Source organism: Macaca fascicularis, chromosome 20 (assembly GCF_037993035.2).
Source record: "Macaca fascicularis isolate 582-1 chromosome 20, T2T-MFA8v1.1".
NCBI classification, from domain to species: domain Eukaryota; kingdom Metazoa; phylum Chordata; class Mammalia; order Primates; family Cercopithecidae; genus Macaca; species Macaca fascicularis.
Window position 1 is genome coordinate 5,537,964 of NC_088394.1, and position 27,894 is coordinate 5,565,857.

Below are 27,894 nucleotides of genomic sequence, written 5' to 3' on the forward strand. Positions count from 1 at the left end.
CAAGATCCTGTCTCAAAAAAAGAATAAAATAAAATAGAAATACAATATACAGCAACACCTGTAAGTGTATTAAAGCTTTGTGTAAAAGGATATTCCTGGAGCACTGTTTATAATTGCAAAATGTTGAAAACTAAGTTTCTACTAATAAGAAACTCATTGAATTAACTGGGGCAGACTGCACACGGAATACTGTACAAACATGAGATGTCTCTAAGTTACACAGTAAAAGCAGAATCCCACTTTGTTCAAACACAAAGCAATGTGCACACTCTTGCCTACAGACACACCTTTCCACAGCAGAGGAAAAGCCCCAGGGCAGCTCTTTCCCAAACCAAGTGGGTATCTTAGGGAGGCTGAAAAAGAGAGGAAGATCTTTGCCTTTTTTTTTTTTTTTGAAACAGAGTCTCTCTCGCTCTGTCGTCCAGGCTGGAGTGCAGTGGCGCGATATCAGCTCACGGCAACCTCCGCCTCCTGGATTCACACCATTCTCCTGCCTCAGCCTCCTGAGTAGCTGGGAATATAGGCGCCCGCCACCACACCCAGCTGATTTTTGGTATTTTTAGTAGAGACGGGGTTTCACCATGTTAGCCAGGATGGTCTTGATCTCCTGACCTCGTGATCCACCTGCCTCAGCCTCCCAAAGTGCTAGGATTACAGGCGTGAGCCACCACACCTGGCCTCTACCTTCTTATTCTATACAATTTTTCTAAGTGACAGGATTATGAGTGCTATGTACTTTTAAAATATTTTTCCATATTTTTCAAATAGTATTTTCAAAATTATTACAGGAATAGGTGTCTATTTCTACTCACCATTGTACCCTTAACGCCAAAGCACCACTCAACACCGGGCGTCAAGAGATAAAGAAAATGTGTTGAATAAATGAACGAAAAGCAGTTATTTCTGTGCAAAGGAAAATTCTGTAATAGCTTTTTTTTTTTTTTTTTTTTTTTTTTTTTTTTTTTTTTTTTTTTTTTTTTTGAGACGGAGTCTCGCTCTGTCGCCCAGGCTGGAGTGCAGTGGCCGGATCTCAGCTCACTGCAAGCTCCGCCTCCTGGGTTCACGCCATTCTCCTGCCTCAGCCTCCCGAGTAGCTGGGACTACAGGCGCCCGCCACCACGCCCGGCTAGTTTTTTGTATTTTTTTTAGTAGAGACGGGGTTTCACCGTGTTAGCCAGGATGGTGTCGATCTCCTGACCTCGTGATCCGCCCGTCTCGGCCTCCCAAAGTGCTGGGATTACAGGCTTGAGCCACCGCGCCCGGCCTGTAATAGCTTATACTTCAGTAATATGGTTCCTCATTTGCTGTGACTACATTACATGCTAATAAACAGGGTCACTTACGTGATTCAGAAAATACTGCACGATTATCTCATGGCCAGCCGCAGCTGCTTCCATCAAAGGAGTAAATCCATATATCGGCTCCCTGCAAGATGTGGGCCACAGTCAGATGATTGGCAGAGACAAGTTCTGTCAGGCAAAAACTCCCTGCTGAAGATAAACCCAGGGCAGTGCACGAATCACCGAACACTCAGTGTAGAACACTCTCTCTCCCTTTCAAGAATTAACAGGTGAGATGAGAATAACACATCAGCTCCATTTACTCTTCTGGTTTCTGTCCCCAGGGCTGGTCTTTGTCCTAAAGACAGATGTCTGCCTATCATCCCTCCTGTTGGCTATTCTCTGCTACCTCTGAAATCTCCACCTCAATCATATTCAAAAAGCAGTTCTGACTCGTTACTCCTCACAGAAAGCCAACGTCTCCCATCCATTCATCCAAATCCTAGCTTCAAGTTCAACACCCTCCACGAACCCACTCTGAAAAGCTCAGGTACTAATGATCTAAGCTGTCCTTGCTACGCTTAGCTCCTGAAGCTTGCTTTTCATACTTGGTTATGCTAACTCGGCACTGTCTTCAGAGGGCTTCCGAATCCCTCCTTGTCTCATGCTGGTCTAGAAGTCAGGAACCATGCATGGGAAATGCTGGTTTTCATCCATTCTAAGACACACAGTGTTCATATTTTAACATCTCTGAAGTCAGAAAACATCTTTAAACCAACAGGTGAGTTGAATGTTAATTAGTAGCATATTTTTTCTTTCTCAGTGGCATACAAAATGGGGTGTCTTAGGATGGATGACAGCCAGGGTGGGTCTGCATTGGTACCCACTGCGTTTGTTCAAAGGTGATTATTATCACAACAAGCTTTAGACAACAATCCCACTTCCAACTTATAAAATTCATGACTGGTTGTTTGTTTGTTTGTTTTTCAGGAGTTTTGCTCTTGCTGCCCAGGCTGGAGTGCAAAGGCATGATCTCAGCTCACTGCAACCTCTGCCTTCCGGTTTCAAGTGATTCTCCTGCCTCGGCCTCCTGAGTAGCTGGGACTGCAGGCGCCCGCCACCAAGCCCAGCTAATTTTTGTTTTTTCAGTAGAGACGGGGTTTCACCATGTTGGCCAGGCTGGTCTTGACCTCCTGACCTCACGATCCGCCCTCCTTGGCCTCCCAAAGTGCTGGGATTACACGTGTGAGCCACCACTCCCGGCCAAAACTCATGACTGTTTTTAAAGCATCACCTCATCTCATCCATACAAAAGACAAGAAAATGGAAGGAATTTGCATGTAATGTATGACATTTAAATGCCATTCAGTATGTTAGGCCCCTGGCATACAATAAAACATGTAATTCTTACAACTCTATGACCCAGGTGGGTTTCAGATAAAGAAAAGGAAGCTGAGAGGGCTTGAAGAGATGCACTCACAGATGTGGGAAAAGGCCCACGCCTGGAAGGACTCTCGTCCTACCCCTCATCTTGAGCCTTTCCTGCCGAAGCAGGGTGGCCCTAAACTCTGGTTAGCTGCCTCCAGAGCCAACCTCCTTAGAGTCAGATGACACCTAGGCCACTCCTGTGGCCACTAAAGACGTGGCAATCACCTCACGTTGGCATTGGCTCCACTGTCCAAGAGGAACCTGACCATGTGCTGGTGCCCGGCGCTGGTACAGTGGAAAAGGGCCGTCCAGCCCTGGATGTCTTTCATTTCTAGCTCTGCACCTTGCTTCAAGAGAACACAGAACGTGCGTTACGGCCTCATCTCCTCTGCGTGGGGCGGGCGCCCTCCAGGCGGCCATGCTGCAAGAATCAGAAATGATTACACGAGCACACAAGAACACCATGGCCTGCAGTGGTTTGCGTCTCTGTCAGGGCGGTCAGGGAGCCCCTCAGGTTTCTGGGCCTGAGTTCCCTCGTAGCTCACCTGGAGGAGAAAGTAGGCGATGCTCTCGTTGCCACAGCTGGAGGCCAGCATCAGTGGAGTCTGCCCTTCTGGGGTCGGCACATTCACACTCACCCCCGCCTCAAGCAGCAGGTGCACGATGGTGTCGTGGCCAATGTAGGAGGCATACATCAGCGGGGTCCAGCCACCACCGTTCTTCTTATTCAAATCTAACTCTCTCCTAAACAAACGCAAGATACGCTAGACATGGCCAGCCGCCTCACATGTGGGGTTCGCCAAAGCCGGTGGCGAGCCTAGGCCAGGCGGGATGAGTTGACAGGAAGTAGAAGTTATCTGCCACCCTGGACGTTGTAGGGATTGGGGGCAGGCAGGCAGAGAAATGCTGACAGTTGCTCGTACACTGCCTCGTGAGGCCCTGAGCCTTTGTCTCCTTGCGCTGATTTCGCATCCTCCTAGCCCGAGGCCGGCTATGTTCTTTCACACCACCAGACAGACAGATGGCGCTCAACCAAGGAGTATCTGGCAACGTCTGGAGGCACTTTTGGTTCTCACAGCTGGGCAGGGAAGGGCTGCTGGCATTTAGCAGGTGGAAGCCAAGGCTGCTGCTAAACATCCCACAGTGCCCAGGACAGCCCCACAGCAAAGAATGATCCAGCATGGACTGTCAACACAGCCACAGTTGAAAAACCCTGACCACCGCAGGACTGGCATCTACTAGCCCAGTGCTAGGTGGAGAGGAGCAGTGAGGAAAGAAAGGACTCCACCGTGGACAAGTCCCACCGCCACTGATTCATCCTTTGTCACCTCACCCTAAATAAACATTCTGGAAAAATCTGTGACCAAAGAATCCCATCTTTCTCACTGACTTCCGTTAAAATTCTGGAAATGCATTTTCCCATGGGAAAAAACTGTGGGCTTCCTAGTCATGACTTTGGGCTTGGGACAAGGGAGTCACGTTTAAAACAATACCCACTTGCATGGCTACCTGGGATCCTACAGGGTTAACCCCCACAGGTCTTTTTTCCCTTCCCCAATTCTTGCCTGCAGTGGGGGTAACAACTGGAGACTGAACCCCAGGATCTGTCCCTTTTGTGGGATTCACACTTTTTTTTTTTTTTTTTTTTTGAGACAGTCTCGCTCTGTTGCCCAGGCTGGAGTGCAGCAGTGCGATCTTGGCTCACTGCAACCCCCACCTCCCAGGTTCACGCCATTCTCCTGCCTCAGCCTCCCAAGTAGCTGGGACTACAGGTGCCCGCCACCATGTGGGCCTGGCTAATTTTTTTGTATTTTTTTTTTTTTTTTTTTTTGAGACGGAGTCTCGCTCCGTCGCCCAGGCTGGAGTGCACTGGCCGGATCTCAGCTCACTGCAAGCTCCGCCTCCCGGGTTTACGCCATTCTCCTGCCTCAGCCTCCCGAGTAGCTGGGACTACAGGCGCCTGCCACCTCGCCCGGCTAAGTTTTTGTATTTTTTTTAGTAGAGACGGGGTTTCACCGTGTCAACCAGGATGGTCTCGATCTCCTGACCTCATGATCCGCCCGTCTCGGCCTCCCAAAGTGCTGGGATTACAGGCTTGAGCCACCGCGCCCGGCCAATTTTTTTGTATTTTTTTAGTAGAGACGGGATTTCACTGTGTCAGCCAGGATGTCTCGATTTTCTAACTTCATGATCCGCCCGCCTCGGCCTCCCAAAGTGCTGGGATTACAGGCGTGAGCCATCGCGCCCGGCCGGGATTCACCTATTAGACCACACCAGGCAACTACCTTCCATTGCCTGGCAGCCCTCAGTGACTCTGGGATGCACACCCAGGCAGCCATTCCAGAAGGTCCTGATACCAGGCCAGGGGGCTGCATGGAGATGCTTCTGCAACAGGGCTCGAATGCACCCAGCTCGTCCTAACACTATCTTCCTTTACACAACAGCAGACCGCCTTTCTGGGGCTCTCTCACCACTCCTCGTTCAGTCCCACCCCTCCCTTCTGATGCCCCCGTCTCCCCTCAGGCCCCATCCCGTGCTTACTGTCAGCAAGCCTCCACCTCAGCTGGTGAAATCCCACCACAACACAAACACCTCCCGCTGCTCCTCTGCGGAGCCATTCTGGACTGTGCATCTTAACAGGACACCCAAAGACTTAGGAGCCTGAGAATTCCAAACGTGACCCTGTGAGGGGTCGCACTGACTGCATACCCAACTGCCTATGCCTACAGCCTCCTGCAGGGGGAGCACAACAGACTACCCTGTACCAAGCTGCACCGGCGCTCCATGGGCTGGGTATGTCTAAGTGAGGGCCACAAGTTGGGAACCGGAGACCTGGGGCTTCAGCAAGGCTTTGCTTTGGCTCACTGGGAACTGGAAGAGGCACGCGGAGATAGGGAGAGATGTCACTGCACCACAATATCAAATGAGAACCAGGAGACAGAGTTAGGCAGTGTGTGGAACATAAGGGGGTAGAAGTGAGGAGATTACCCTTTTCCAAAAACAAGATGATCACATTCTGCTATGGGCAAGACTCAGCCATGGGCCCGGCCAGGGGCTTTTTTTTGTCTCTAACTATTGCATACAGATTAGCAAAGGGCAGGTGGGCAGTGAGGTCAGAAGGCCACTCCCCAGAGGCATGAAAAACCCAGCCTCTCTCAGTAGCAGAAGCTAGAGGGGAACAGGGATCACAGGGATCGAATGAACCCTCCAGGAAAAGAAGGCCAGGGATCACTTTCCGTTTGCTTTTTTTCTTTCTTTTTTTTTTTTTTTTTGAGAAGGAATCTCACTCTGTCGCCAGGCTGGAGTGCAGTGGTGCAATCTCAGTCCACTGCAACCTCCGCCTCCCAGGTTCAAGCGATTCTCCTGCCTCAGCCTCTTGAATAGCTGCGATTACAGGTACATGCCACCAAGCCCAACTAACTTTTATATTTTTAGTAGAGATGGAGTTTCATCATGTTATCCAGACTGGTCTCAAACTCCTGACCTCAAGTGACCCGTCCACCCCCGCCTCCCTAAGTGCTGGGATTACAAGCATGAGCCACTGTGCCCAGCCTTCTCTTTCTGTCTTTATTTTTATTTTGCTTGCTTGTTTGGGCATTTCTGCAATTAGTGAATAAAATTAGTCTGGTTAAAGAATGACTGTTTATAAGCTTCTGATCAAAGTTTACACCCTCTTTTTCTTCCCAGGAATAACAACTGCCTCTTTGTCAGTGGCCAGCATCAATAATTACTGACAGCTGCCTAAGATAAGCAGGTTAACCTATTCTACACGCATTACACATCCACATCTGTGTGCAAAGCCCCACCACGTGGGATCCGAAGCCATTACTGCGCTACTCAAAATGTGACAGGGAAGCTCCCGCGATCTCTTACCGCTGCACACATTCCTTCACCACTTCATACTGGCCAATGGAAGCAGCTGTGTGAAGATCCAGGGGGACGTCCAGCTCCTCCCGGCTGACCTGTGCCCCCAGCCCATGCCACATGGACAAGCTGCGGTTCAGGAGTTCCGGCTCGCTGGCTTCATCACTGAGCTCGGACATCACTGAGGAGGAAGGGCCAAGGGTTAGATCTTTCCTGGCTGGTTGTTCCAGGGCATGAAACAGGCTGCTCCTGCCCCTGCTACACCACTACACTAGCAGACTGATAACCCAATGCAGTCAACCCTGGCAGTAACTTAGACAAATTTCTTTGCTTAAATAATGTATGGTTTGGGCAGTCCCATCAATGCTAAATCTGGTGAGCTTGCTACCACACCAGTAAAGAGAAGCACATATGGTGAGGCATCAACTGTAGAGTACGTTCTCCTCCTTCCATCCTCAGGCACCAGGTAAAAGAGAATTTTCCATCAACTCTAGGAACCTGGCAACCTCTTGGATGGGCAGTAAAGAAATGCTAATTGGGTTATTTAACCAAATCAGCTCCTTGATGTGGTGGGGAAGAACCCTGGATTTGGGGTTAGATCAAAATTCAGCTCGGACCAGGTGTGGTGGCTCACACCTGTAATCCCAGCACTTTGGGAGGCTGAGGTGGGCAGATCACTTGAGGTCAAGAGTTCAAGACCAGCCTGGCCAACATGGTGAAATCCCGTCTCTACTAAAAATACAAAAATTAGCTGGGCATGAAGGCCAGCTACTCGGGAGGCTGAGATAGGAGAATCAATTGAACTGGGGAGGCGGAGGTTGCGGTGAGCGGAAATCACGCCATTGCACTCCAGCCCGGGCGACAGAGCAAGACTTCGTCTCAAAAAAAAAAAAGAAAAGAAAAAAAAAAAGGCACTTCTGCTACTTAGCACCTCCAATCCCTAGTGCCTCACCGTCTAACAGGGACATATCTGAAAAGGCTGCTATTATGATACACGAAAGAATGGATAAACAAACGGTGGCACATCCGTATAATGGATGCTACTCAGCATTAAACACAAGGATCCAACAGTTGACATGCAACACATGAACGAATTTCAAATGCTTCACGCTAAATGGAAGAAGCCTGACTACTGTATCATTTCACTTACACGACATTCTGGAAAAGGCAAAATTAAAGGGTTGGAGGTTAGGGGCGAGAGGGAATTGGGGGACAATAGACCTGTTCTGTGTGACTGTGATGGTGAATCTGTGACTCTATGCCTTTATGAAACCACAGACCTGAACGCCAAAATGAATTTTACTATATGTAAATTGTATTTATTTTTTTTTAGACAGTCTTGCTCTGTTGCCCAGGCTGGAGTGCAGTGGCGTGATTTCAGCTCACTGCAACCTCTGCCTCCTGGGTTTAAGGGCTTCTTGAGCCTCAGCCACCTGAACAGCTGAGATTACAGGTGTACGCCATTATGCTAGGCTAATTTTTGTATTTTTAGTAGAGACGGGATTTTCACGATGTTGGCCAGGCTGGTCTTGAACTCCTGACCTCAGATGATCCACCCGCCTCAGCCTCTCAAAGTGCTACAATTACAGGCATGAGCCACCGCACGTGGCCTACAAATTTTAAATATAAATTAATTTTTCTGGAATGGTTATGAAATTGAAAATTTCAAAAAAGTAAAGAAAAATAAATTTTTCTGAGAAAAATAGAAAGCAATTCCCCAACACAGAAACCAGGATGTGATTGGTGGCACTCAGCAACAACCAACTGAACAGAAATCCACTTTGGCATCCTTTGAAGAGAGAGATATGGGGGGAAATATAATAGGCCAGTGAACTGGTGGGGTGACACTTTCCCCAAGATGGGCCTACATGGGTAACGGCACACCAGGAATCCCCAAATCAAGGCCAAGTCATTAGCTTCCTGGTAGAATCCTTAGGTACAAGAGTGCCAGGAAACAAGGGTAGGAAAGGGAGCAAAGGTGAAAACAAAGGCCTTGTCATGTTGCCATCACCTACAGGTGCTATGGCAGTTAATAGATGCAATGAGGACCTCAGTTTCTACTAAAGAATGCTTCCAAGCCCCAGGTGATAGCCAAGATGGCTGAAGAAACAAGCCACCAATGTTGGGGACAAACACTTCACAGGCCCTTGGCGAGAGTGTTTGTAGGTGTGGTGGGGCAGGCAAAGCCCTCCCTTCTGGAACCACCACCTCTTCAGCTGGCAGAGCCCAAGATCATGCAGTCCCTTCCCTCACTCTGCAGGTGAGAATCCCACCCTGAACCGTCCTGGCCAACGGAGCCTGGATAAGAAACCAAAGGCTCTGAGCTGAGTGTCACTTCAGAGTCCCTTCCATACCTCCCTCAAGCCTTCACTGGGCATGTCTCTTCCACTCCAAAGGCCTCCTGCAGGGTGAGGCCGTGTTCTCTATTTATTGGAGATTTGCATGTCTGACACCCCCCAAGGACTGAAGGACAATCAGAACCAGACCAAGCCTGATACACCACTGGAGGCCAAGAGTTCGAGACCAGCCTGGCCAAAATGGTGAAATCCCATTTTTACTAAAATTACAAAAATTAGCCAGGCGTGGTGGTGGGCGCCTGTAGTCTTCAGTATTCGGGAGGCTGAGGCAGGAGAATCACTTGAGTCTGGGAGGCGGCTGCAGTGAGCCGATATCAAGCCACTGCACTCCAGCCTGGGCAACAGAGTGTTTCAAAAAAAAAAAAAAAAAAAAAACTAAAGTGAAAACTAAAAGTCCCATCCCATCCCGAGTGATGTGGTGTAAAGTAGCACTGGTGTCGCTACTTTACAGGTGTGGTGTAAAGTAGCACTCGACATAGGATGTTTCATTCAACTTTTTGGTTCTGTCCACTCTGAAAATGTGAAGTATCTGTTACCTTTACAATAAATCCTAAAGAAAATGTGGTACTTAGACACAATGGAGTACTATTCAGCCATAAAAAAAGAAAGAGATCCTGTCATTTGCAAAAACATGGATGGAACTGTAGGTCATTACGTTAAGTGAACTAAGCCAGGCACAGAAAGACAAATATTGCATGTTCTCACTTATTTGTGGTTATCTAAAAATCAAAACAATTGAACTCACGGAGACAGAAAGCAGAAGAATGGTTACTTCTATTGTAACCAAGGCTGGGAAGGGTAGTGGAAGGTGGGGATGGTTAATGAATACAAATAAAAAATAGAGCGAATAAGATGTACTATTTGACAGCACAACAGGGTGACTATAATCAATATAATCTAATTGCACAATTTATTTATTTTTATTTTTTATTTTTTTGAGACGGAGTCTCACTCTTGCCCAGGCTAGAGTGCAGCAGCGTGATCTCAGCTCACTGCAACCTCCGCCTCCTGGGTTCAAGTGATTCTCCTGCCTCAGCCTCCCGAGTAGCTGGGATTACAGGTATGAGCCACCATGCCAGGCTAGCTGTTGTATGTTTAGTAGAGATGGAGTTTCCTCATGTGGGCCAGGCTGGTCGCGAATCCTTGACTTCAGGCGATCCGCCCGCCTCGGCCTCCCAAAAGGCTAGGATTACAGGCGTGAGTGAGCCACCGCGCCTGGCTGCACATTTAAAAACAACTAAAAGAGGCCGGGCGCGGCAGCTCAAGCCTGTAATCCCAGCACTTTGGGAACCTGAGACGGGCGAATCACGAGGTCAGGAGATCGAGACCATCTTGGCTACAACAGTGAAACCCCGTCTCTACCAAAAATACAAAAAACTTAGCCGGGCATGGTGGTGGGCACCTGTAGTCCCAGCTACTCATGAGGCTGAGGCAGGAGAATGGCGTAAACCCGGGAGGCTGCACTCCAGCCTGGGCGACAGAGCGAGACTCCATCTCAAAAAAAAAAAAAAAAAAAAAAAAAAAAAAAAAAAAAACTAAAAGAGTATAATCAGATTGATTGTAACACAAATGATAAACGCTTGAAAGAATGGCGACCCCATTTTACATGATGTGATTATTACGAACTGCACGCCTGTATCAAAATCTCTCATGTACGCCATAAATTTATACACCTACTACGTACCCACAAAAATGAAAAAATTTTTAAAAATCTTAACAAACGTAATGCTGGTGGAAACTGTCACGCCCACAGAGGAGGTCTGTGAAAGCCCCCGGGCACCGCCTCTCGCCCCGTGGAACCGCAGCGGGAACCGGCGCATCGCAAAGCTAGCTCACTGGCCCCGAGGCGGGTCCCTGGCCGACAACCCCAGAACTCACAGCAGTGACGCTTCCCGACGCCCCCTGGCCACATCCCCACAGGAACCCTACCGTGCACAGAGCATTACTGTCCCCACGCCACAGCCACATAAAGAAAATGTGGGGCTCGGTCCTCCAGTCACGCGGCGAGCAAGTGCAGCGCGGGACGCCCGAGCGCTGGGTCTAGGCGGGCAGCAGGTGCTGGCAAATAGTGGGGCCGGGCCGCTGCGGAACCCACCTGTGCTGGGCCTCAGGCCTTGCGCCGCCCTCGGGCTGCCGCCGCCAACCCCTCGAGCAACTAGCCGCCACGCTCCCTCGCCGGGCCACCGCCCCCGGCACCCGCCCCGGAAGTAGTTGCGGGAGGGCGCGGAGCACGCCGGGAAGCTCGCGGGTCCACACCGGGACAGCTCCCGGGCGCCGTGGAATGCACACGTCCCGCACCCGGACCTTCCGGTCAGCTTCCCGGCTCGTTGTATGATACCCGCGACAGCCAATGAGCAAGTGGTGTTTGTCCTACCCAGTCCCCGCCCTGGCCAGGGGAACCAATCCCATTGCAGGAGAGGCAGAACGCGCAAAGGCCCGAAAGAGGAGCGGGGGGAACGCGGCGACAGTCTAGTAATGTAAAGCTCCGCTAAGAGGGAGAGTGCCGAAGAAGGGGACAGTCTCTGTACCTGTGGCGCGGCCCGAGGGACGGACGCGACTGGAGTGGCGCCTTGGAGGCTGTTTACAGCCCTGTTAGGACCGCGCAGGGAGTGAAGGCGGAAGCCTCAGGTGAGGGGCCTCGGGCCTGCTGCGCCTGCAGGGAGTTGAACAAAACGCGGGGAAACACGGGCTGGGGGTGTGTGAGAGGAGGAGCGATGGGCTTTCCACTTCCACAGCTTTAAAATTTAAAGGCTCGACCCGGGAGGCTGTTGGCGTCTGGTTTCCATGACAACCGGCAGCCTCCTGGCAGGCGGGCTGGGGGCGGGGTTCTGGGGACCTGGGCGGGGCTGTGGCGTGCCTAACGGGCTGCAGCTGAGAAACTGACCCCCGAGACGGAGCCGGAAGGCCGTTATTCAGTGGTGGCTCCGAGCCTCCCCTTCGCCTTCTGGATGCGCCGAGCTTCTCAACGTCGCGTTCAGGGCCCTGCATTGTCTGGTCCGTTTTCACCGCAGATTCCAGCAACTGATACTTTCTTCCCTTAAACCTGTTGGGCGGTTCATTCCTTTGAGCTACTGTACATGCTCTTCCTTCTGCAGCTAATGCCGTTCCCTTGCCTATTGTCTTGTTCGCCTGAAGAGTTTATCAGAGTCTCTGCAGGCCCTCTTCACCTCGACGATTCTGTTGCCCTAAGAAATATTGTGCCCTGAATTGCAGAACAGAGCTCTAGTTACAAAAAACACCCGCTGAGTGTGTGCACCAGATGCGTCCCCAACCTGCTGCTCCCAGTTGAGAGTGCACCAAGCACCTGCCCTGGTCTCAAAAGCACAGAGGAAGCAAGCAGCCCCCAATTCACATCTCCTGCCGCTGCCCTGATTGGGGATGAAGGGGCACTGACTGCAGGGCCAAAGCCACAGCGGCCTCTCCGGCTGCAGGGTTCTCCTGACACTGGCTCTAGAGGACCCTCACCCCCCAGCTCTCAAGCTCAAGCTCCCCAGTCCCCTGAAGAACAGGACCATCTCCTTTAAAACTCTAAGATACAAATGCAGGGGCTGGTCAGAGTGGTGACTCCAAAAAAAAAAAAAAATCACTGGGTGACTGCAAACTGTCAGCCAGGCACGGTGACACATGTCTGTAATCGCAGCACTTTGGGAGGCTGAGGCAAGAGGATCACTTGAGGCCAGGAGTTTGAGACCAGACTGGGCAACAGGGAGACTCCATCTCTGCAAAAAATAAAAATATTAGCCAGACGTGGTAGTATATACCTGTAGTCCCAGTTATTCAGGAGGCTGAGGTGGGAGAACCACTTGAGCTCAGGAGGCCGAGGCCTCAGTGAGCTATCATTGTACCACTGTACGCCAGCCTGGGCAACAAAGCCAGACCCTGTCTCCAAAACAAAAAAGCAAGATGTTGGCCGGGCACGGTGGCTCACGCCTGTAATCCCAGCACTTTGGGAGGCTGAGGTGGGTGGATCACGAGGTCAGGAGATCGAGACCATCCTGGCTAACATGGTGAAACCCCGTCTCTACTAAAAATACAAAAAATTAGTCGGGCATGGTGGCAGGTGCCTGTAGTCCCAGCTACTCGGGAGGCTGAGGCAGGAGAATGGCGTGAACCTGGGAGGCGGAGCTTGCAGTGAGCCAAGATTGCACCACTGTACTCCAGCCTGGGTGACAGACTGAGACTCTGCCTCAAAAAAAAAAAAAAAAAAAGCAAGGTGTCTCTCTTCTGTTCCTTGGTAAAGGGCAGTAAAGGGTAGTAGTAGGACTTGAAATTCCCCCGATTCAGAGTCCATTGTTGCTATTTACTAAACACCCTGAGGCTACGAAATGAAGCGAATAGTGATGCTATATGGCGTATATATAAAATATACCTATATATCATTACATATCATATGACATTCTATATAACATATACACATATGTACATATGCATATTCATATCACTACATATATTTGTATATTATGTATATATCACTATATATGTGATATACCTGCAGGCTCCACATGTGTCCATGAGCAAACACACACACACACACACACAGAGTGCCTGGCACTCAGTAACAGGAGCTTGCATAACCTGAAGGAAACAGGCAGGTGGTAAGGCCTGCCAGCCTGTTTGGTCTCCTACAGCTGGTAGGGCAGCCCCTGCTCTCCTGACCTTTGATGGCCTGGACCCTCTTCCATCACCCCTTGTACCCCACAGAGCTCCTCGGATGATGGTGCACTGAGAAGGCGTCCGGAAGCCTGGGCCCTCATGGCATCCAACGACGAAGGTATGGCACCCTCGCTGGGCTCTCCCTGGGCCTCCCAGACAGGGCCCTGGGACGCCATCCTCAAGGCTGTCAAAGACCAGCTCCCGTCTCTGGACTCAGACTCCTCCTTGGTAAGCAGGAACTCTCCCTGAACGCCTTGTCCTTCCTACCAGAGCAGGCATGCCGCTGACCAGGACAGCTTTGCAGCACTTCTCTGAAGACTTCTCCCGCTGACCTCTGCAGTTTGTTGTCATTTTACTTTAAATCACATGGCCAGACTCAAAGCTGTGTTTTCTGGGTGCCTATTTCCTTCTTTACTCTTTCTTCTGCCTTGAGTGTCATCTCTGAGCATGGGTATTGGTGCTTAGCATCTTGGGAGACCCTTTCAGTTGGGTTTTTGGTGCTGACTTGGAACCCAGGTCAACTCGATGCAGAAGCTCTGTCCTTTCCATTCTGCTATTCTCCACTCTCTCAGGCCAGGACAGGACCAGAACACCCACTGAGAATGCACAATTCCAGTGCATTGTGATGAGCCTTCGAGGGATTCTGCATTTGTGGTTTGGGGTCCCTGAAATGGCCCTCAAAGACACTCAGACCAATAGGCATAGGTGCAGGTGTAAGACGCTGCTGAAGATGCTCCTGGCAGGGGCTCCTCAGTGCACAGGTTGGCACTGGGTGTTGAGAGACAGTGTGAGGGTTTTAAAAGGAACGAGCTGGGTTTAGGTCCTACCTGGGCACCAGCAACAGAGCTTCAGGGACCTCACACGTCATCCAGTGCATGGCGAGGCTAAGGAGTACCTATGGGGACCCCGCACTTCAGTGCTCAGTGCGTTTTCACACCATCAGTCTCGTTTGAGAATATGAGCCCCAGCCCCTTTAAGACGACACACTAAGCTGTGTAAGTAGTAGGGTCACAGGGGACGGGGAGGGCTAGACCCTGCTTTCAACTACCACCTCGCTGCCCTGTTCATGTCACACGAGGCATTAATGAAGCACCTGCTGTCTGCAAGGTACTTGCAGAACCAGGAGCCTGAATCTTACCTCCACGAGGTGGTACTGCCGAGCTGATTTCTAAACAGTGGCAAGAAGCCACGCACAGCAAGGCTAACTGGGAGAGAACCAGATCTCCCCCGGGCTCCTGAGCAGCAGGGCTAGGCGGGCAGGGCGGGCAGGGCGTGCTGGGCTGGAAGTAAGGGTGGAGAGCGGGGACGGCTGGGCCCTCAGGGCTCTGCCTGCTGCTGTGTCTTCCAAAAGCCCTCTCATTTGTCCACAGTCGGACTACGGGGAAGAGGAGCTGTTCATCTTCCAGCGAAACCAAACCGCCCTGATTCCAGACCTGTCAGAGGAGCTGGCTGAAGATCCTGCCGATGGCGACAAGTCCAGGACCTGGGCCGCTGCAGCTGAAGAATCCCTTCCCGAGGTCTGTGGGACACAGAAGAGTGTGCGCCTGTGTGTGTGCAATGTAAGTCTAAACTGACTGATCTAAACCACTGCTCTAGCATTTCCATGAAACCCAGTCCTTTTTTTTGTCCTGTGTACAACCCAAGGTATTCAGATGCCCAACATCTAACCTCCACACACCTCCCTCTCCCGGGGAGCCCAGCACCTTAGGGCTGGTGTGCGGACTTGATTTTCCATCTGATTTTGACCCTCCTCTTCCTCTTGATCGCTCCTATCCTGTTTTCTACCATGGCATCCTGAATAGCTTCTGGCCATTGTCATGACTGATTGTCCTAAATGTCTCTCCCTTAATCCAGCTGGCTTCATGGCTACCTGGCTCATCCCAGCACCTGGCAAGTACACAGGAACTCTGGTTTACTAACCTGCTAAACTAAACTGCTACAGGCTACCGTGGGGAGTGGGAGGGAGGAAGATGGCCCATCAGTGCCTGAGCAAGCACAAAAGCTGGACCTCGCGGGAGGGACACCCCAGGAGACAGTGAGCAAGTGTGGACTAAGCATGCCAACACAGGCCTGCGGTGCCAGTGCTGCACACTGACACAGACGTTCACATGAGGCCAGAGTTTGAGACCCCTGGGCAATACAGCAAGACTCCATTTCTGGCTGAACACAGTGGCTCATGCCTGTAATCCCAGCATTTTTGGGAGGCCAATGTGGGTGGATCACTTGAAGTCAGGAGTTTGAGACCAGCCTGGTCAACATGGTGAAACACTACCTCTATTAAAAATACAAAAATTAGCTGGGCATGGTGGCAGGTGCCCGTGATCCCAGCTACTCCAGAGGCTGAGACAGGAGAATCGCTTGAACCCCGGGGAGCAGAGGTTGCAGTGAGCCAAGATCACGCCACTGCACACTCCAGCCTGGGCAACAGAGTGAGACTCCATCTTAAAAAAAAGAAAACAGTGTAGAGGCACTAACCCACTTCCAAAATGGGGGCGGGGCCTAGCTCCAGCGTCACTTCTCTCAGGTATTCTGCTGAGAACCATTAACCTACTGAATGAAGGGGGCACAGGCACTGAACCAGATGATCTCACAAAACCAGGACATGCCCCCAGCCACCCATCACCTTGAAGGAAATCCCCCATCAGCCTTGCCATGCCTAGACCTAGGTCTGAAATAACCCCACACAGGAGAGATCCCCAGGGTGGCTAAGAACTCCGCTGGGTTCAGGTGGAACGATTTCCATGTGGATTTTATTTTGCTGCTTCTTTTTTTTTTTTTTTTTGAGACGGAGTCTTGCTCTGTCGCCCAGGCTGGAGTGCAGTGGCCGGATCTCAGCTCACTGCAAGCTCCGCCTCCCAGGTTCACGCCATTCTCCTGCCTCAGCCTCCCGAGTAGCTGGGACTACAGGCACCCGCCACCTCGCCCGGCTAGTTTTTTGTATTTTTTAGTAGAGATGGGGTTTCACCGTGTTAGCCAGGATGGTCTCGATCTTCTGACCTCGTGATCCGCCCGTCTCGGCCTCCCAAAGTGCTGGGATTACAGGCTTGAGCCACCGCGCCCGGCCTATTTTGCTTCTTCATTTCTACAATCAATTACTTCAGAAACTCTTCTGGATTATTTTCTTTTCTTTTCTTTTCTTTTTTTTTTGTAATGTGAGATCTCTACTAAAAAATAACTGGGTGTGGTGGTATGCCTGTGGTCCCAGCTACTCAAGAGGCTGAGGTGGAAGGATGGCTTGTACTCCAGCCTGGGGTATCAATTTCTGAGCCCCAACATTATCATTATTGAGAATTTAAATATTGTTCCATTGCTGTAACAATACATTCCTCTCTAGCCTTGTATTTAAATAGTGGGAGTCCTCAGTGATGTTGCCTTTAGCCAACCCATATTCAACAGTAGCTTTCCAACTGTCTTTTTTTTTTTTTTTTTTTTTTGAGACAGGATCTTGCTCTGTCACCCACACTGGAGGACAATAGTGCCCTCACCACTCACTGCAGCCTCCACCCCCTGGGCTGAAGCGATCCTCCCACTTCAGCCTCCCAAATAGCTGGGATTACACGCATGCCACCATGCTGGCTAATTTTTGTATTTTTAGTAGAGTGAAGTGTCCAGTTAAAAATGGTTGAAATAGGTCAGGCACAGTGGCTTATGCCTGTAATCCCACCACTTTGGGAGGCTGAGGCAGGAAGATAGCTTGAGGCCAGGAACTTGAGACCAGCCTGGAAGACGAACTATGTTGCAGAGACTCCATCACTACAAAATAATATTTTAAAAAATTAACTGGGCCTGGTAGTATGTGCCTGTCATTCTAGCTACTTGGGAGGCTGAAGTGGGAGGATCGCGTGGGCCAGGGAAGTCGAGACTACAGTGAGCTATGATCACACCACTGCACTGCAGCCTGGGCAACAGGGCGAGACTTCACCTCAAAAAAAAAATTATGCACATATTTTACTATGAAAAAAATTCCCTGAAGCATGTTTTGGAGGATGCTAACTGAACATACCTGTTTTCTCGACAGCCAGTTCTGGTGCCTGCAGAATTGGCCACAGAACCTGGGAACAGACGGAACACAAGGACAAAGGATGCATCCTCTCAGGAAGGAAGAGACCCTGGCAGGCCTGTTGAAACCTCTGGTGAGGTCAGCGCTCTTCTTGGGATGGCCGAGGAGACCCCCAGGTGGCTGGACAGCGACCTTGGAAGCCTGTCTTTCAACACCAAAGGATCCCAGGGTCCTCCCTGGGACCCCCAGGCCGAAGCCAGTCTCTCCCGCCATGAAGGAGACCCAAAGGCAGAGCCCGCCTCACAAGAATCTGTGAACCGCCGGGCCCTCCGACAGGAGAGAAGGAAAATGATAGAGAAGGACATCCTCCAGAAAGTCACCCGGGATGCCTGCGGCCCGGCCAGCAGTGACCAAGGCGGGGTGAAGGAGGCGCCCTGCCACGCTGTGGAGTCAGCTGCCAGATCCAAAATGCCCCTTGCAGAGCCTCCGGAGGGACCACCAGTGCTCTCGCTCCAGGTAGGCGCCTCCACGTGCCTGGCTCTTTCTCAGGCCTGTTACCTGCGGCATGGCCGCTGTTCCCATGCACTGGGGCTAGAAGCAGCTTGAGGGCTGGCCCACTAGGACCCTAGGCGCATTATCCACTATTCTGTGTACCTGTCTCAGCAGAGCGGTTGGGGGGTCCCAGCAGAGCACATCCTTGGGTGGGGGTTAACAAGAAACAGAACAAGCAGGGCCTGCCTTCTTTAAAGAGACAAAAGGAGGCCAGGCACAGCGGCTTGCACCTGTAATCCCAGCACTTTGGGAGGCCGAGGAGGGAGCCCAGGAGTTTGAGACCAGCCTGGTCAACACAGTGAGACCCTCATCTCTAAAAAAGAAGTAGTAGGCCGGGCGCGGTGGCTCAAGCCTGTAATCCCAGCACTTTGGGGAGCCGAGACGGGCGGATCACGAGGTCAGGAGATCGAGACCATCCTGGCTAACACAGTGAAACCCCGTCTCTACTAAAAAATACAAAAATCTAGCCGGGCGAGGTAGCGGGCGCCTGTAGTCCCAGCTACTCGGGAGGCTGAGGCAGGAGAATAGCGTGAACCCGGGAGGTGGAGCTTGCAGTGAGCTGAGATCCGGCCACTGCACTCCAGCCTGGGCCACAGAGCAAGACTCCGCCAAAAAAAAAAAAAAAAAATTAAAAAAAAATTAAAAAATAAAAAAGAAGAAGTGATGTATAAATTTAAAAAGAGAGAAAAAAAGGAATTCCACTCGCAAGGGTGTTTATAAATACATATAGCCATGTCTAAAATATAGAACCTGGTTCTGTCAAAGCCTGATCTCAAAATATGAAAGCCCTCATTCTCATAAACTAGCGAACACCTGTTACAGAGTTGTATTCAGTGCATTAATGAGGGAACCAGCAGGATGACAGAGCCAGTTTAATGAGATCATAAGAAATTGGGATTTTAGCCGGTGTGGTGGCTCATGCCTGTAATCCCTGCACTTTGGGAAGCTGAGGAAGGAGGATCATCTGAGGTCAGGAGTTTGAGACCAGCCTGGCCAACATGGTGAAACCCTGACTCTATTAAAAATACAAAAATTAGCCAAGTGTGCTGGTGCACACCTATAACCCAATACTTGGGAGGCTGAGGCAGGAGAATCGCTTGAACCCGGGAGATGGAGATCACGCCCCTGTACTCCAGTTTGGGGGACAGAGCGAGACTCCATCTCAAAAAAAAAGAAATTGGGATTTTGTAAAACACTGGGGAAAGAGAGAGGAATGCAGAGATACGCTTGCTACATTCATGTCCTAGAGGAGTTGTCTACTGGACAGAAAAGTAACCATCACACCTTCTCAGTTTTACAAATTGTGGAGAATTTTTCTTAACAGCTTAGAGAAAACTGGCATCAGGTATACACAGAAGTCATGTTGACTACTGTTTAAATCAACAGTTCTTTCCGTTCACCTGAAAACTTACTTTTCTCCACTTACAGGGCTGCAGAGAGTTGAAAGGTCATATGATAAACATGAATTCTTGATTAATTTCCTCACACTCACTCTGCCCCTAAGCACTCACTGCCAAGCCTTTCAGTTTTAGCTCCTGCTTGGAACAGCTTAATTCTTCAAAGAACAAAACTTTTTAACCTCCAAACATTCTGAACCTGTATGAACCTAAATAGTATTTCTTGAAACAACACAGGGTTTGGCTGGGCTCAGTGGCTCACGCCTGTAATCCCAACACTTTGGGAGACCCAGGCGGATGGATCACTTGAGGTCAGGAGATCAAGACCAGCCTGGCCAACATGGTGAAACCCCGTCTCTACTAAAAATACAAAAATTAGGCTGGGTATGGTGGCTCATGCCTGTAATCTCAGCACTTTGGGAGGTGGAGGTGGAGGCGGGTGGATCACCTGCGGTCAGCAGTTTGTTCGAGACCAGCCTGGCCAACATGGTGAAACCCCGTCTTTACTAAAAATACAAAAAAAAAAAAAAAATTAACCAGGCGTGGTGGCACATGCCTGTAATTCCAGCCACTTGGGAGGCTGAGGCAGGAGAATCACTTGAACCTGGGAGGCGGAGGTTGCAGTGAGCTGAGCTCGCAGCACTACACTCCAGCCTGGGCGACAGAGTGAGACTCGGTCTCAAAAACAAAACAAAAACAAAATGAAACAACACAGGGTTTCCTTCAGGTCAAACAACGTCTTTGTGCCAAAAACAAAAGTAAAGTACTGATCTCCAAGAAAGCATAGGAAGGAGGTGGCCAAAGTGCAGGCCCACCTTAACAGAGGCATTCAATCTGTAATGGAAAGGTGGGGTCAGCCCATTTGCAAACTCTGTCATGCATTTAATTCCTGATTTCTACACCCCAACATCCTATGACCATCTCCATGGGTCACAGCAGCTGTGAAGCAGGTACCGTGCCTCTGGGGCCCCTCAGCATCCTCATAATCACTGGTTTTAATGATTTCAGCAACTTGAAGCGTGGGATTTGGATTACATCCTTCAGAGTCTGGCGGGGCAAGAAGACAACCAGGGAAATCGTGGACCTGGAACTGTGTGGTGGGCAGCCGACCGCCGCCAAGTTCAAGGTCTGACCTTGAACACTGGAGCCCACGTGAATCCCCAGAAGCAGCACCTTCCTGGGCCCCTCAGGCTGGTCACAGACCGTCCTGCAGTCCACACGTGTCTTCCCTGCCGGCCCCGCCCTGAACATTCATGCTGCCAGTCCCTGAAAGACTTCATTCATTCATGTGACCACCTACTACGTGCCAGGCGTGGGCCAGGTCCTAGGGACAAAGGAGAGGCCTCCAGACACTACCCCATGACCCATACCTCCTCCTCCCCACCTCCCTGGGCCGGCCTTCCTTTCCTTCCTTCCTTCCTTCCTTCCTTCCTCCCTCCCTCCCTCCCTCCCTCCTTCTTCCTGGGAGGAGGAAGCCCCATCTTCTGTGCACAGTCAGCTCCTAAGCACATTCCTGCTTCCCCGGCCTCCCCATTTTAAAAGGCAGGCAAAACTCAGAGCTTTGCTCCGGGAAGTCCTGCAAATAAAATGAAAGCTCTCTAACCCCTCCCTACCCACTCGGTCCGCAAAGGCGAGGGGAGGCAGGTCTGAGGCAGAGGAGCCAGGGCAGGTGCAGAGCTTCTGCCTCTGGTCCCAAAGCAAAGACTCCCCAGTGACTCACAGCCTGTGCTATGTTAAATATCGTTTTGTTCATTTGTAATTCACACCCCATAAGGCAGGAGGTAGACAGCCAACCATTCTGGAGGGCGCGTGTGTGCGTGTGTATGTGTGTGTAACTGGCACTCCCTTTGTGGAGGGGAGTGCGGCAGAATGTATTCTTTCTTTTTTTTGAGACAGAGTTTTGCTCTTGTTACCCAAGCTGGAGTGCAATGGTGCGATCTCAGCTCACTGCAACCTCCACCTCTCGGGTTCAAGCTATTCTCCTGCCTCAGCCTCCTGAGTAGCTGGGATTACAGGCACACACCACCAGGCCTGGCTCATTTTTTTGTGTTTTTAGTAGAAACAGGATTTCACTGTGTTAGCCAGGCTGGTCTCAAACTCCTGATCTCAGGTGATCTGCCTGCCTCGGCCTTCCAAAGTGATGGGATTACAAGTTAGAGCGACTGCGCCCGGCTGAACGTATTCTCTATTTTAAAGGCACATAACCCTTTGATCAAGCTATTTCTTTTTTTTTTTTTTTTTTTTTTTTTGAGACAGAGTCTCGCTCTGTCTCCCGGGCTGCAGTGCAGTGGCCGGATCTCAGCTCACTGCAAGCTCCGCCTCCCGGGTTCACGCCATTCTCCGGCTTCAGCCTCCCGAGTAGCTGGGACTACAGGCGCCCACCACCTCGCCCGGCTAGTTTTTTGTATTTCTTAATAGAGACGGGGTTTCACCATGTTAGCCAGGATGATCTTGATCTCCTGACCTCGTGATCCACCCGTCTCGGCCTCCCAAAGTGCTGGGATTACAGGATTGAGCCACCGCGCCCGGCCTGATCAAGCTATTTCACTTAGAAAATCTGTCTTACACTGTTATTCTAGTAGGTAGTGTGTGTTCAAAGATGTTTGCTGCAGTGTTGTTTAAAAATATGAAAAGCTGGAAACAGCCCATATTCAGTAGGAGTCCAGCTAGATCGTTTTAGCACAGAATACTGCGGCTAGTGAGGGGATCTCCGTAGGTTAACGTGGAAGCATGTAATATACAAAGTGAAAAAAATGAAGTTGAAAAAAAACCTATAGAAGATGATCCTATTATTTTTTTTAAATCAGCACACAGAACTGTTCATTATGATCACCTGTGACAAGTGGGACCGGGGTGTGAGGAAGTGGGATAAACTTTTAAAGCCACGTCACTCCTACTTCACAGAGCCCTTGCACCACAGGCCCTGCTCATAAAGACTCTGCCCGCCTCAGCCCTGCCGAGCTGGAGGTGGAGTCCTCAGAGGGCTGAGTAGGGAGAGGGCTGGGTGGGGGCAGTGGAGGAACCTGAGGTCCGTTCACATGCAGAGACCCCAGGGGTCCTGAGGCTCAAGCTGCTGTAAGTGGGCCAAGTCCCCACTAATCAGCCTCTCCTTTGGCCATCCTCAGACCGCACGGTGCCGAGCGCCGACGACAGGCTCATGGAACAGCTGGCCCTCCTGTGCACCATGCAGACCAGGGCCTCTGCTTGTGCCTGGAAGGTGCCGGCCGACACCCCCCAGGACACCGAGGAGGCAGGGGCAGGAAGCAGGTGGGACTTGTAGCCAGGTATGGCTCCTGTGGTCCTTTACAACGGCCCCATGGTTTTGTAGCACTGACTGGGCCTACTAAGGGCAGGGCACTCCATGTGCATTTTCTCAGTCACTCTTATCATCCCCATTTTAGAGATGGGGAAACCGAGGCTCACAGAGGTTGACTCCCTGGCCATAAATGGCAGGGCTGGGACTCAAGCCCTAAAATACCTGCTTTTTCCCCAAACCCAGTGGGAACCCTCCCTTCAATGAGAAGCCATGAGGCCTCCCTGTGAGTAGGAAGGTTATCACATGACCCTGCCCCTCTGGCCACAGCTGATTGGTCCAGCCTGGGGCATGTGACCCGGCCATGGGATTTGTCAATCTCTGTGTCTCTCTGTAGGGGTGCAAGGGCAACAGCCACCTGTCCTGCCACAGGGAGAAAGGCAAGCTACAGTGAAGCTGGGAGAGGCAGAGGTGGAGGCAGGGCCCCAGGGTCCTGTAAGGCCCCGCTATATGCCTGCACTCCCAACACTTTGGTTGTTCCAAACTTGAGGAATCTGAGAACCAGGGAATCCCTTTTCACCTGAGCAGCAGTGGGTTTCTGTGCCTAGGAACCAAATTACCAAACAGAAATGGCTAGACCTGGCCAGGCGCGGTGGCTCACGCCTGTAATCCCAGCACTTTGGGAGGCCGAGGCGGGCAGATCACCTGAGGTCAGGAGTTCGAGACAAGCCTGGCCAACATGGCGAAACCCCGTCTCTACTAAAAATACAAAAAAATTATCCAGGCATGCTGGTGCATGCCTGTAATCCCAGCTACTTGGGAGGCTGAAATCACTTGAACACAGGAGGTGGAGGTTGCAGTGACCAAGATCACACCACTGGCCACTGCAGTCCAGCCTGAGTGACAGAGCGAGACTCTGTCTCAAAAAAAAATGGAGAGACCTGCACTGTTCACCATGGCAGCCATTAGCCATGTGTGGCTATTAAACACCTAACGTGATGGGCCGGGCGCGGTGGCTCAAGCCTGTAATCCCAGCACTTTGGGAGGCCGAGATGGGCGGATCACGAGGTCAGGAGATCGAGACCATCCTGGCTAACACAGTGAAACCCCGTCTCTACTAAGAAATACAAAAAATAGCCGGGCGAGGTGGCAGCGCCTGTAGTTCCAGCTACTCGGGAGGCTGAGGCCGGAGAATGGCGTGAACCCGGGAGGCGGAGCTTGCAGTGAGCTGAGATCCGGCCACTGCACTCCAGCCTGGGCTACAGAGCGAGACTCCGTCTCAAAAAAAAAAAAAAAAAAAAAAAAACACCTAACGTGATGAATGTGACTGAGGAACTGAAGTTTTTATTCATTTGATTTTAAATGGCTTAAATGTAAACTTAGTCACTTGTGGCAAGTGGCTACACTTACCACAGATAGACAGCATGTCCATCAGTAGGGAAGTTCTGTTGGCCAGCGGTGGCCTAAATCTCACAGGCTGTTCTGAAGCGTAAAAGAGCAAATGTGTTTAATGAGCCTTTTGGTAGAGAGTGGGCACTCACTGGGGGGCAGCCACGAGCACTGTGACTGGACACACCCAGCGCAGGTCACAGAGTTATCACAGACAGGTGACTCCACAACACCTGCTTTTCTCATCTCAGATGTTCCTCGAGGAAGCCGGGCTCCGAGGCCGGGCCAGGCCCACAGCTGGCCCAGGGCATGAGGCTTAACACAGAGCCCCCCACCATCTTCATTGACCTGCGGCAGACGGTGCCACCAGACCACCTGTCCCCAGCAAGGTCCAGAGGGCAGTGACTACCCCATACCAGCCTCTACTTTGCGGAGTTGCCTGTTGACCTCACAAAGCCTCTGGTGGATCCCAGTGGGGAGGAACAGGGACTTCAAAAGGCTTGGATCAATTCTCAACTGAAAAGTGCTTTTAGCCTGGAACAGAGTCTGGCCTACAGTCCCCCTGGGTCCCTGCAGGGAGGGAAGAAGAGGGGCATGGGGCACACCTCCTCGGGCTGGGCTCTATACAATAGAGTGCATCACCCACACCTGCCCTCACCTCCTGGCAGGGCGTCCACCAGCCTCCAGTGTGGCTACAGCCCTCTTGCATTAGGTCACCAGCAAAGCCCAAGTGCTTCAGGCCCCAACAGGAGTTGGACCACCAGGTGGAGTGGGCACATCCAGAAACCCATTTCTCTCCCCGCAGCTCCAGCCACAGCTCCTCTGACAGCGAGGAGGAGGAGGAGGAAGTGGAGATGGCAGCTCTGGGAGACGCAGAGGGGGCATCTCCTTCCTCCCTGGGGCTACGGTAACCACCAAGGGGCCTCCGGCCACCTGCAGATGTCACACCTCTGCTTTCCGCAGCAAGCCCTCCACCTGGCACATTTACCGCCTGTGGTGAGGTCTTGCTGCACCCACCGCACAGGGTGGGGGGGCGGCACAGCTTCCATCATCCCGCCCATGTCCACTGGGTCCCAGCAGTGGCAGCGGCGATGGGCCGCCTGAATTGCATTCTTACTCTGAAATGGGAGCTGGGCTTACCTGCTTTTCTCCCGTTTCAGTAAGGAGTGCTGGGAGGTGCGGCCCCCACGGGGTTGAGTTTGGTCTCATTGTGTCACAGGAGCTGTACCGGGAAAAGCCAGCTTCTCCAGCAGCTCAGGGCCTTTCGGAAGGGGATAGCCCAGCCCAAGCTGCCCGCCAACAAGGGGCCTGGTGGCGAGAGGGCTCAGGCCCCTGAAGACACGGCTGCATCAGGAACTGTGAGGAAGCAACATATGAAGCTCTGCGCCAAGGGGCAGAGCGCCCAGGCCCGACTCCCAAGAGGCAGGCCCAGGGCCCTGGGGGATGCTCCTGAGCCAGGGGCAGCCAGGGAGGCCCTGATGCCTCCCTTGGACCAACTGTAGCTGCCTCAGGTAGTGGGATCCCAGGAGTGGGCAGGGGTGGGCTGACTTGCCATGGACCATGGGCCCTGGCATCCCCTTGTTGTCCCTGCATTTCCACTAGCAGGGGCATTCCACAGGCAGGGACCTTCAGGCTGTGGACTGTTGCCCACCCTGTTAGAGCTCGGTCACAGATGCGTGAACTTAGAGCAAGGATGCAGATGCAAATCTGTATGTAACGTGTGACAACGGCTTTGGGAAAAAGGGGCCTGGTCCTCTGAGGGAGAGGGGCAGGGACAGCAGGAGGACGGGGTGCTGCTCTCTGCGGGACTCTGGGACTCTTTGTCTGTCTCCAGGTCTGCATTTTTTTAAGCAGGCATCTAGTATTTCCATCAATAAGGTCTTTTTAAAAACCAAGCAAAACATATTTAGAGGATTTCAGGGTTGAAAAAGACCTAAGCCTTATTTTCTGGCTTCCTGCCTACTTGCTATTTTGGGCACCTAAATTAACACACAACACACATGCATGCCTACCCACATAGACCTAATACACGTATTTTTTTTGGTCTCTTTTCGAGACACAGTAGCTGGGACTACAGGTGCATGCCACCACGCCTGGCTAATTTTTTTGTTTGTAGAGATGGGGTCTCACGATGTTGCCCAGGTTGGTCTCAAACTCCTGGGCTCAACCCTCCTGCCTAGGCCTCCCACAGTGCTAGGATTACAGGTATGAGCTGCTAGCCTGGCTCTTAATGAACTTTTTGAAAGAGGAGTAACGAGAATTTGCTTTCTCTTTCTCTTCTTTACCTAAGATAGAAAGGCATAGATAGATTCTCAAGGCCTTTGCCCTTTATGAATCTAGAGAATACTGGAAACCCCTGGAAATGCTGTCCCATGGAGAATGGAGCAGCAGCCTCACTTGTTGATCACCAGCAAGAGCTGGGGACAGCTGCTTGCCCCGTGCCAAGACCTGGTCCCTCCACAGGACATGCCTGGTCTTCCTGGGTCCTGTTCCTTTGTCAGCACTGTCCTGCAGCCCCGTCTTCACAGGATGCTTTTGTAACTGCTATGATCAGTCCTGACCTGGCCACCTGTGTGTCTCCCCAACCTTGTCTCCAGGATGTGTCCCGCTGCCTGCCCCATGGGAAGAACAGAGAAATCATCATCACCTCAGGCCCCACAGCACCATGGGCTCAGGCAGCACAGCAGGGTGCCAGGCCTTTGGGCCAGTGTCCCAGCTTCTCCTGGGGTTCACCCCTCGCTGCCATGTCGCCAAGGATGGGCAGGGGTCTCTTTGCATCAAGCCTTGTGCCAGGCAAAAGACAGGCCCTGCCTGGCTGTGGTCACTGGCCGCCAAGATCAGGGCCACAGACATCTACTCTCCAGACCCCATGTGATCGGGCCACTGGGGATCCCCACCCAACCCCACTCCCAATGATGAGGGGTGTTTTCGTTACAAGTCAAAGGCAAGACAGACTTCCATAAAGTCCCAGGAGTTTCCTCCTGCAGGGCACAAGGCCAGGCTGCCTCCCAGCCCTCAGGCCCTCTCCCACCTACAGAGACCCTCCTCTGCCCCTCTGCTCCAGGACATGTGCACCCACAACAGGCCTCTGCCCCATCCTCTCCCCTCGCCTCTGCTTGGCTGCCTAGCTGTCAAGAGCAAAGGCTTTTTTTTTCTTCAACCCCATTTTCTTCCATTTCCCCCACCTTTTTAATGCCAGTAACCTCATCGAGAATGTTTTACAGTGATAGAAAATAAATTCTGTTCCAAGTTCAGCTCTGTGAATTACTGTGTCTGTCAAGGCAAGGGGAGTGAGGCAGGAAGTCAGACTTGGGTCCAAAGCTGGCTCTGCCACCTGGGCAAGGTTTTCATGCTCCCAGTGATCCAGTTCCTCCACCCACTGAAGGAGAATCATGGCCGGGCACAGTGGCTCACGCCTGTAATCCCAACACTTTGGGAAGCCGAGGTGGGTGGATCATGAGGTCAGATGAGGTCAAGACCAGCCTGACCAACAAGAAGAAACCCCCGTCCCTACTAAAATACAAAAATTAGCAGGGCGTAGTGGTGCACGCCTGTAATCCCAGCTACTCAGGAGCTGAGGCAGGAGAATCACTTGAACCTGGGAGGTGGAGGTTGTGGTAAGCCGAGATCATGCTGTTGCACTCCAGCCTGGGTAATGAAGCTAGACTCCATCTCAAAACAAAACAAAACAAAAGAGAGAATCATAGGGGTCCCCCCACTG

The 27,894-nt window shown here is 51.5% G+C and overlaps 2 protein-coding genes and 2 long non-coding RNA genes across 57 annotated transcripts in view; 1 reads left to right on the top strand and 3 right to left on the bottom strand.

Annotated features, from left to right (window-relative positions):
* Window positions 1-11,114, bottom strand: part of ANKS3 (ankyrin repeat and sterile alpha motif domain containing 3) — a 37,778-nt gene extending 26,664 nt beyond the window's left edge. For 23 of the 50 annotated variants that reach the window (XR_012429690.1, XR_012429687.1, XR_012429685.1 and 20 more), the window contains exons 1-5: window positions 11,025-11,114; window positions 6,582-6,753; window positions 3,254-3,452; window positions 2,934-3,055; window positions 1,344-1,425 (exon numbers count right to left, since the gene is read on the bottom strand). Coding sequence is in view for 18 of the 50 variants with exons in the window: in XM_074028760.1 (XP_073884861.1) it covers window positions 1,344-1,425; window positions 2,934-3,055; window positions 3,254-3,452; window positions 6,582-6,751 (573 nt within the window). In the remaining 32 variants the exon portion in view is untranslated. Of the gene's footprint in view, window positions 1-1,343; window positions 1,426-2,933; window positions 3,130-3,253; window positions 3,453-6,581; window positions 6,754-10,858 lie in introns of those variants that run through there. The other 27 variants (XR_012429691.1, XM_074028776.1, XM_074028766.1 and 24 more) reach the window with 6 other exon arrangements.
* A 253-nt stretch (window positions 11,115-11,367) lies between these two features.
* DNAAF8 (dynein axonemal assembly factor 8) lies at window positions 11,368-27,427 on the top strand. Of its 5 annotated transcripts, XM_045381601.2 has the most exons (10): window positions 11,368-11,557; window positions 13,631-13,810; window positions 14,953-15,141; window positions 17,601-18,098; window positions 20,540-20,657; window positions 22,657-22,798; window positions 24,425-24,562; window positions 24,979-25,080; window positions 25,393-25,684; window positions 26,771-27,427. In XM_045381601.2, the coding sequence occupies exons 2-9, from the start codon at window positions 13,682-13,684 to the stop codon at window positions 25,673-25,675; spliced, it is 1,599 nt and encodes a 532-aa protein (XP_045237536.2). In that variant the 5' UTR covers window positions 11,368-11,557; window positions 13,631-13,681; the 3' UTR covers window positions 25,676-25,684; window positions 26,771-27,427. The 5 variants fall into 5 exon arrangements, 2 of the variants coding, with proteins under 2 accessions (XP_045237536.2, XP_073884915.1); XR_012429709.1 differs by lacking the exon at window positions 20,540-20,657 and having other exon boundaries at window positions 22,657-22,815; XR_012429710.1 differs by lacking the exon at window positions 20,540-20,657.
* LOC135968843 (uncharacterized) lies at window positions 13,278-17,744 on the bottom strand. The gene is made up of 2 exons (XR_010583830.2): window positions 17,586-17,744; window positions 13,278-15,101 (listed from the first exon to the last, which is right to left on the bottom strand). It is a non-coding gene; the product is annotated as an uncharacterized lncRNA (long non-coding RNA).
* On the bottom strand, window positions 24,107-25,529 carry LOC141409365 (uncharacterized). Its single transcript, XR_012429715.1, has 2 exons — window positions 25,314-25,529; window positions 24,107-24,266 (listed from the first exon to the last, which is right to left on the bottom strand). It is a non-coding gene; the product is annotated as an uncharacterized lncRNA (long non-coding RNA).
* Window positions 27,428-27,894: the final 467 nt, after the last annotated feature.

What these genes read in the sequence shown, in the direction of transcription:
- DNAAF8 (XM_045381601.2), top strand. Translation starts at nt 13,682, where the DNA reads ATGGCATCCAACGACGAAGGTATGGCACCCTCGCTGGGCTCTCCCTGG. An exon ending in TGGACTCAGACTCCTCCTTG is followed by an intron (nt 13,811 to 14,952) that starts GTAAGCAGGAAC and finishes ATTTGTCCACAG; the next exon opens with TCGGACTACGGGGAAGAGGA. An exon ending in GACCACCTGTCCCCAGCAAG is followed by an intron (nt 24,563 to 24,978) that starts GTCCAGAGGGCA and finishes CTCTCCCCGCAG; the next exon opens with CTCCAGCCACAGCTCCTCTG.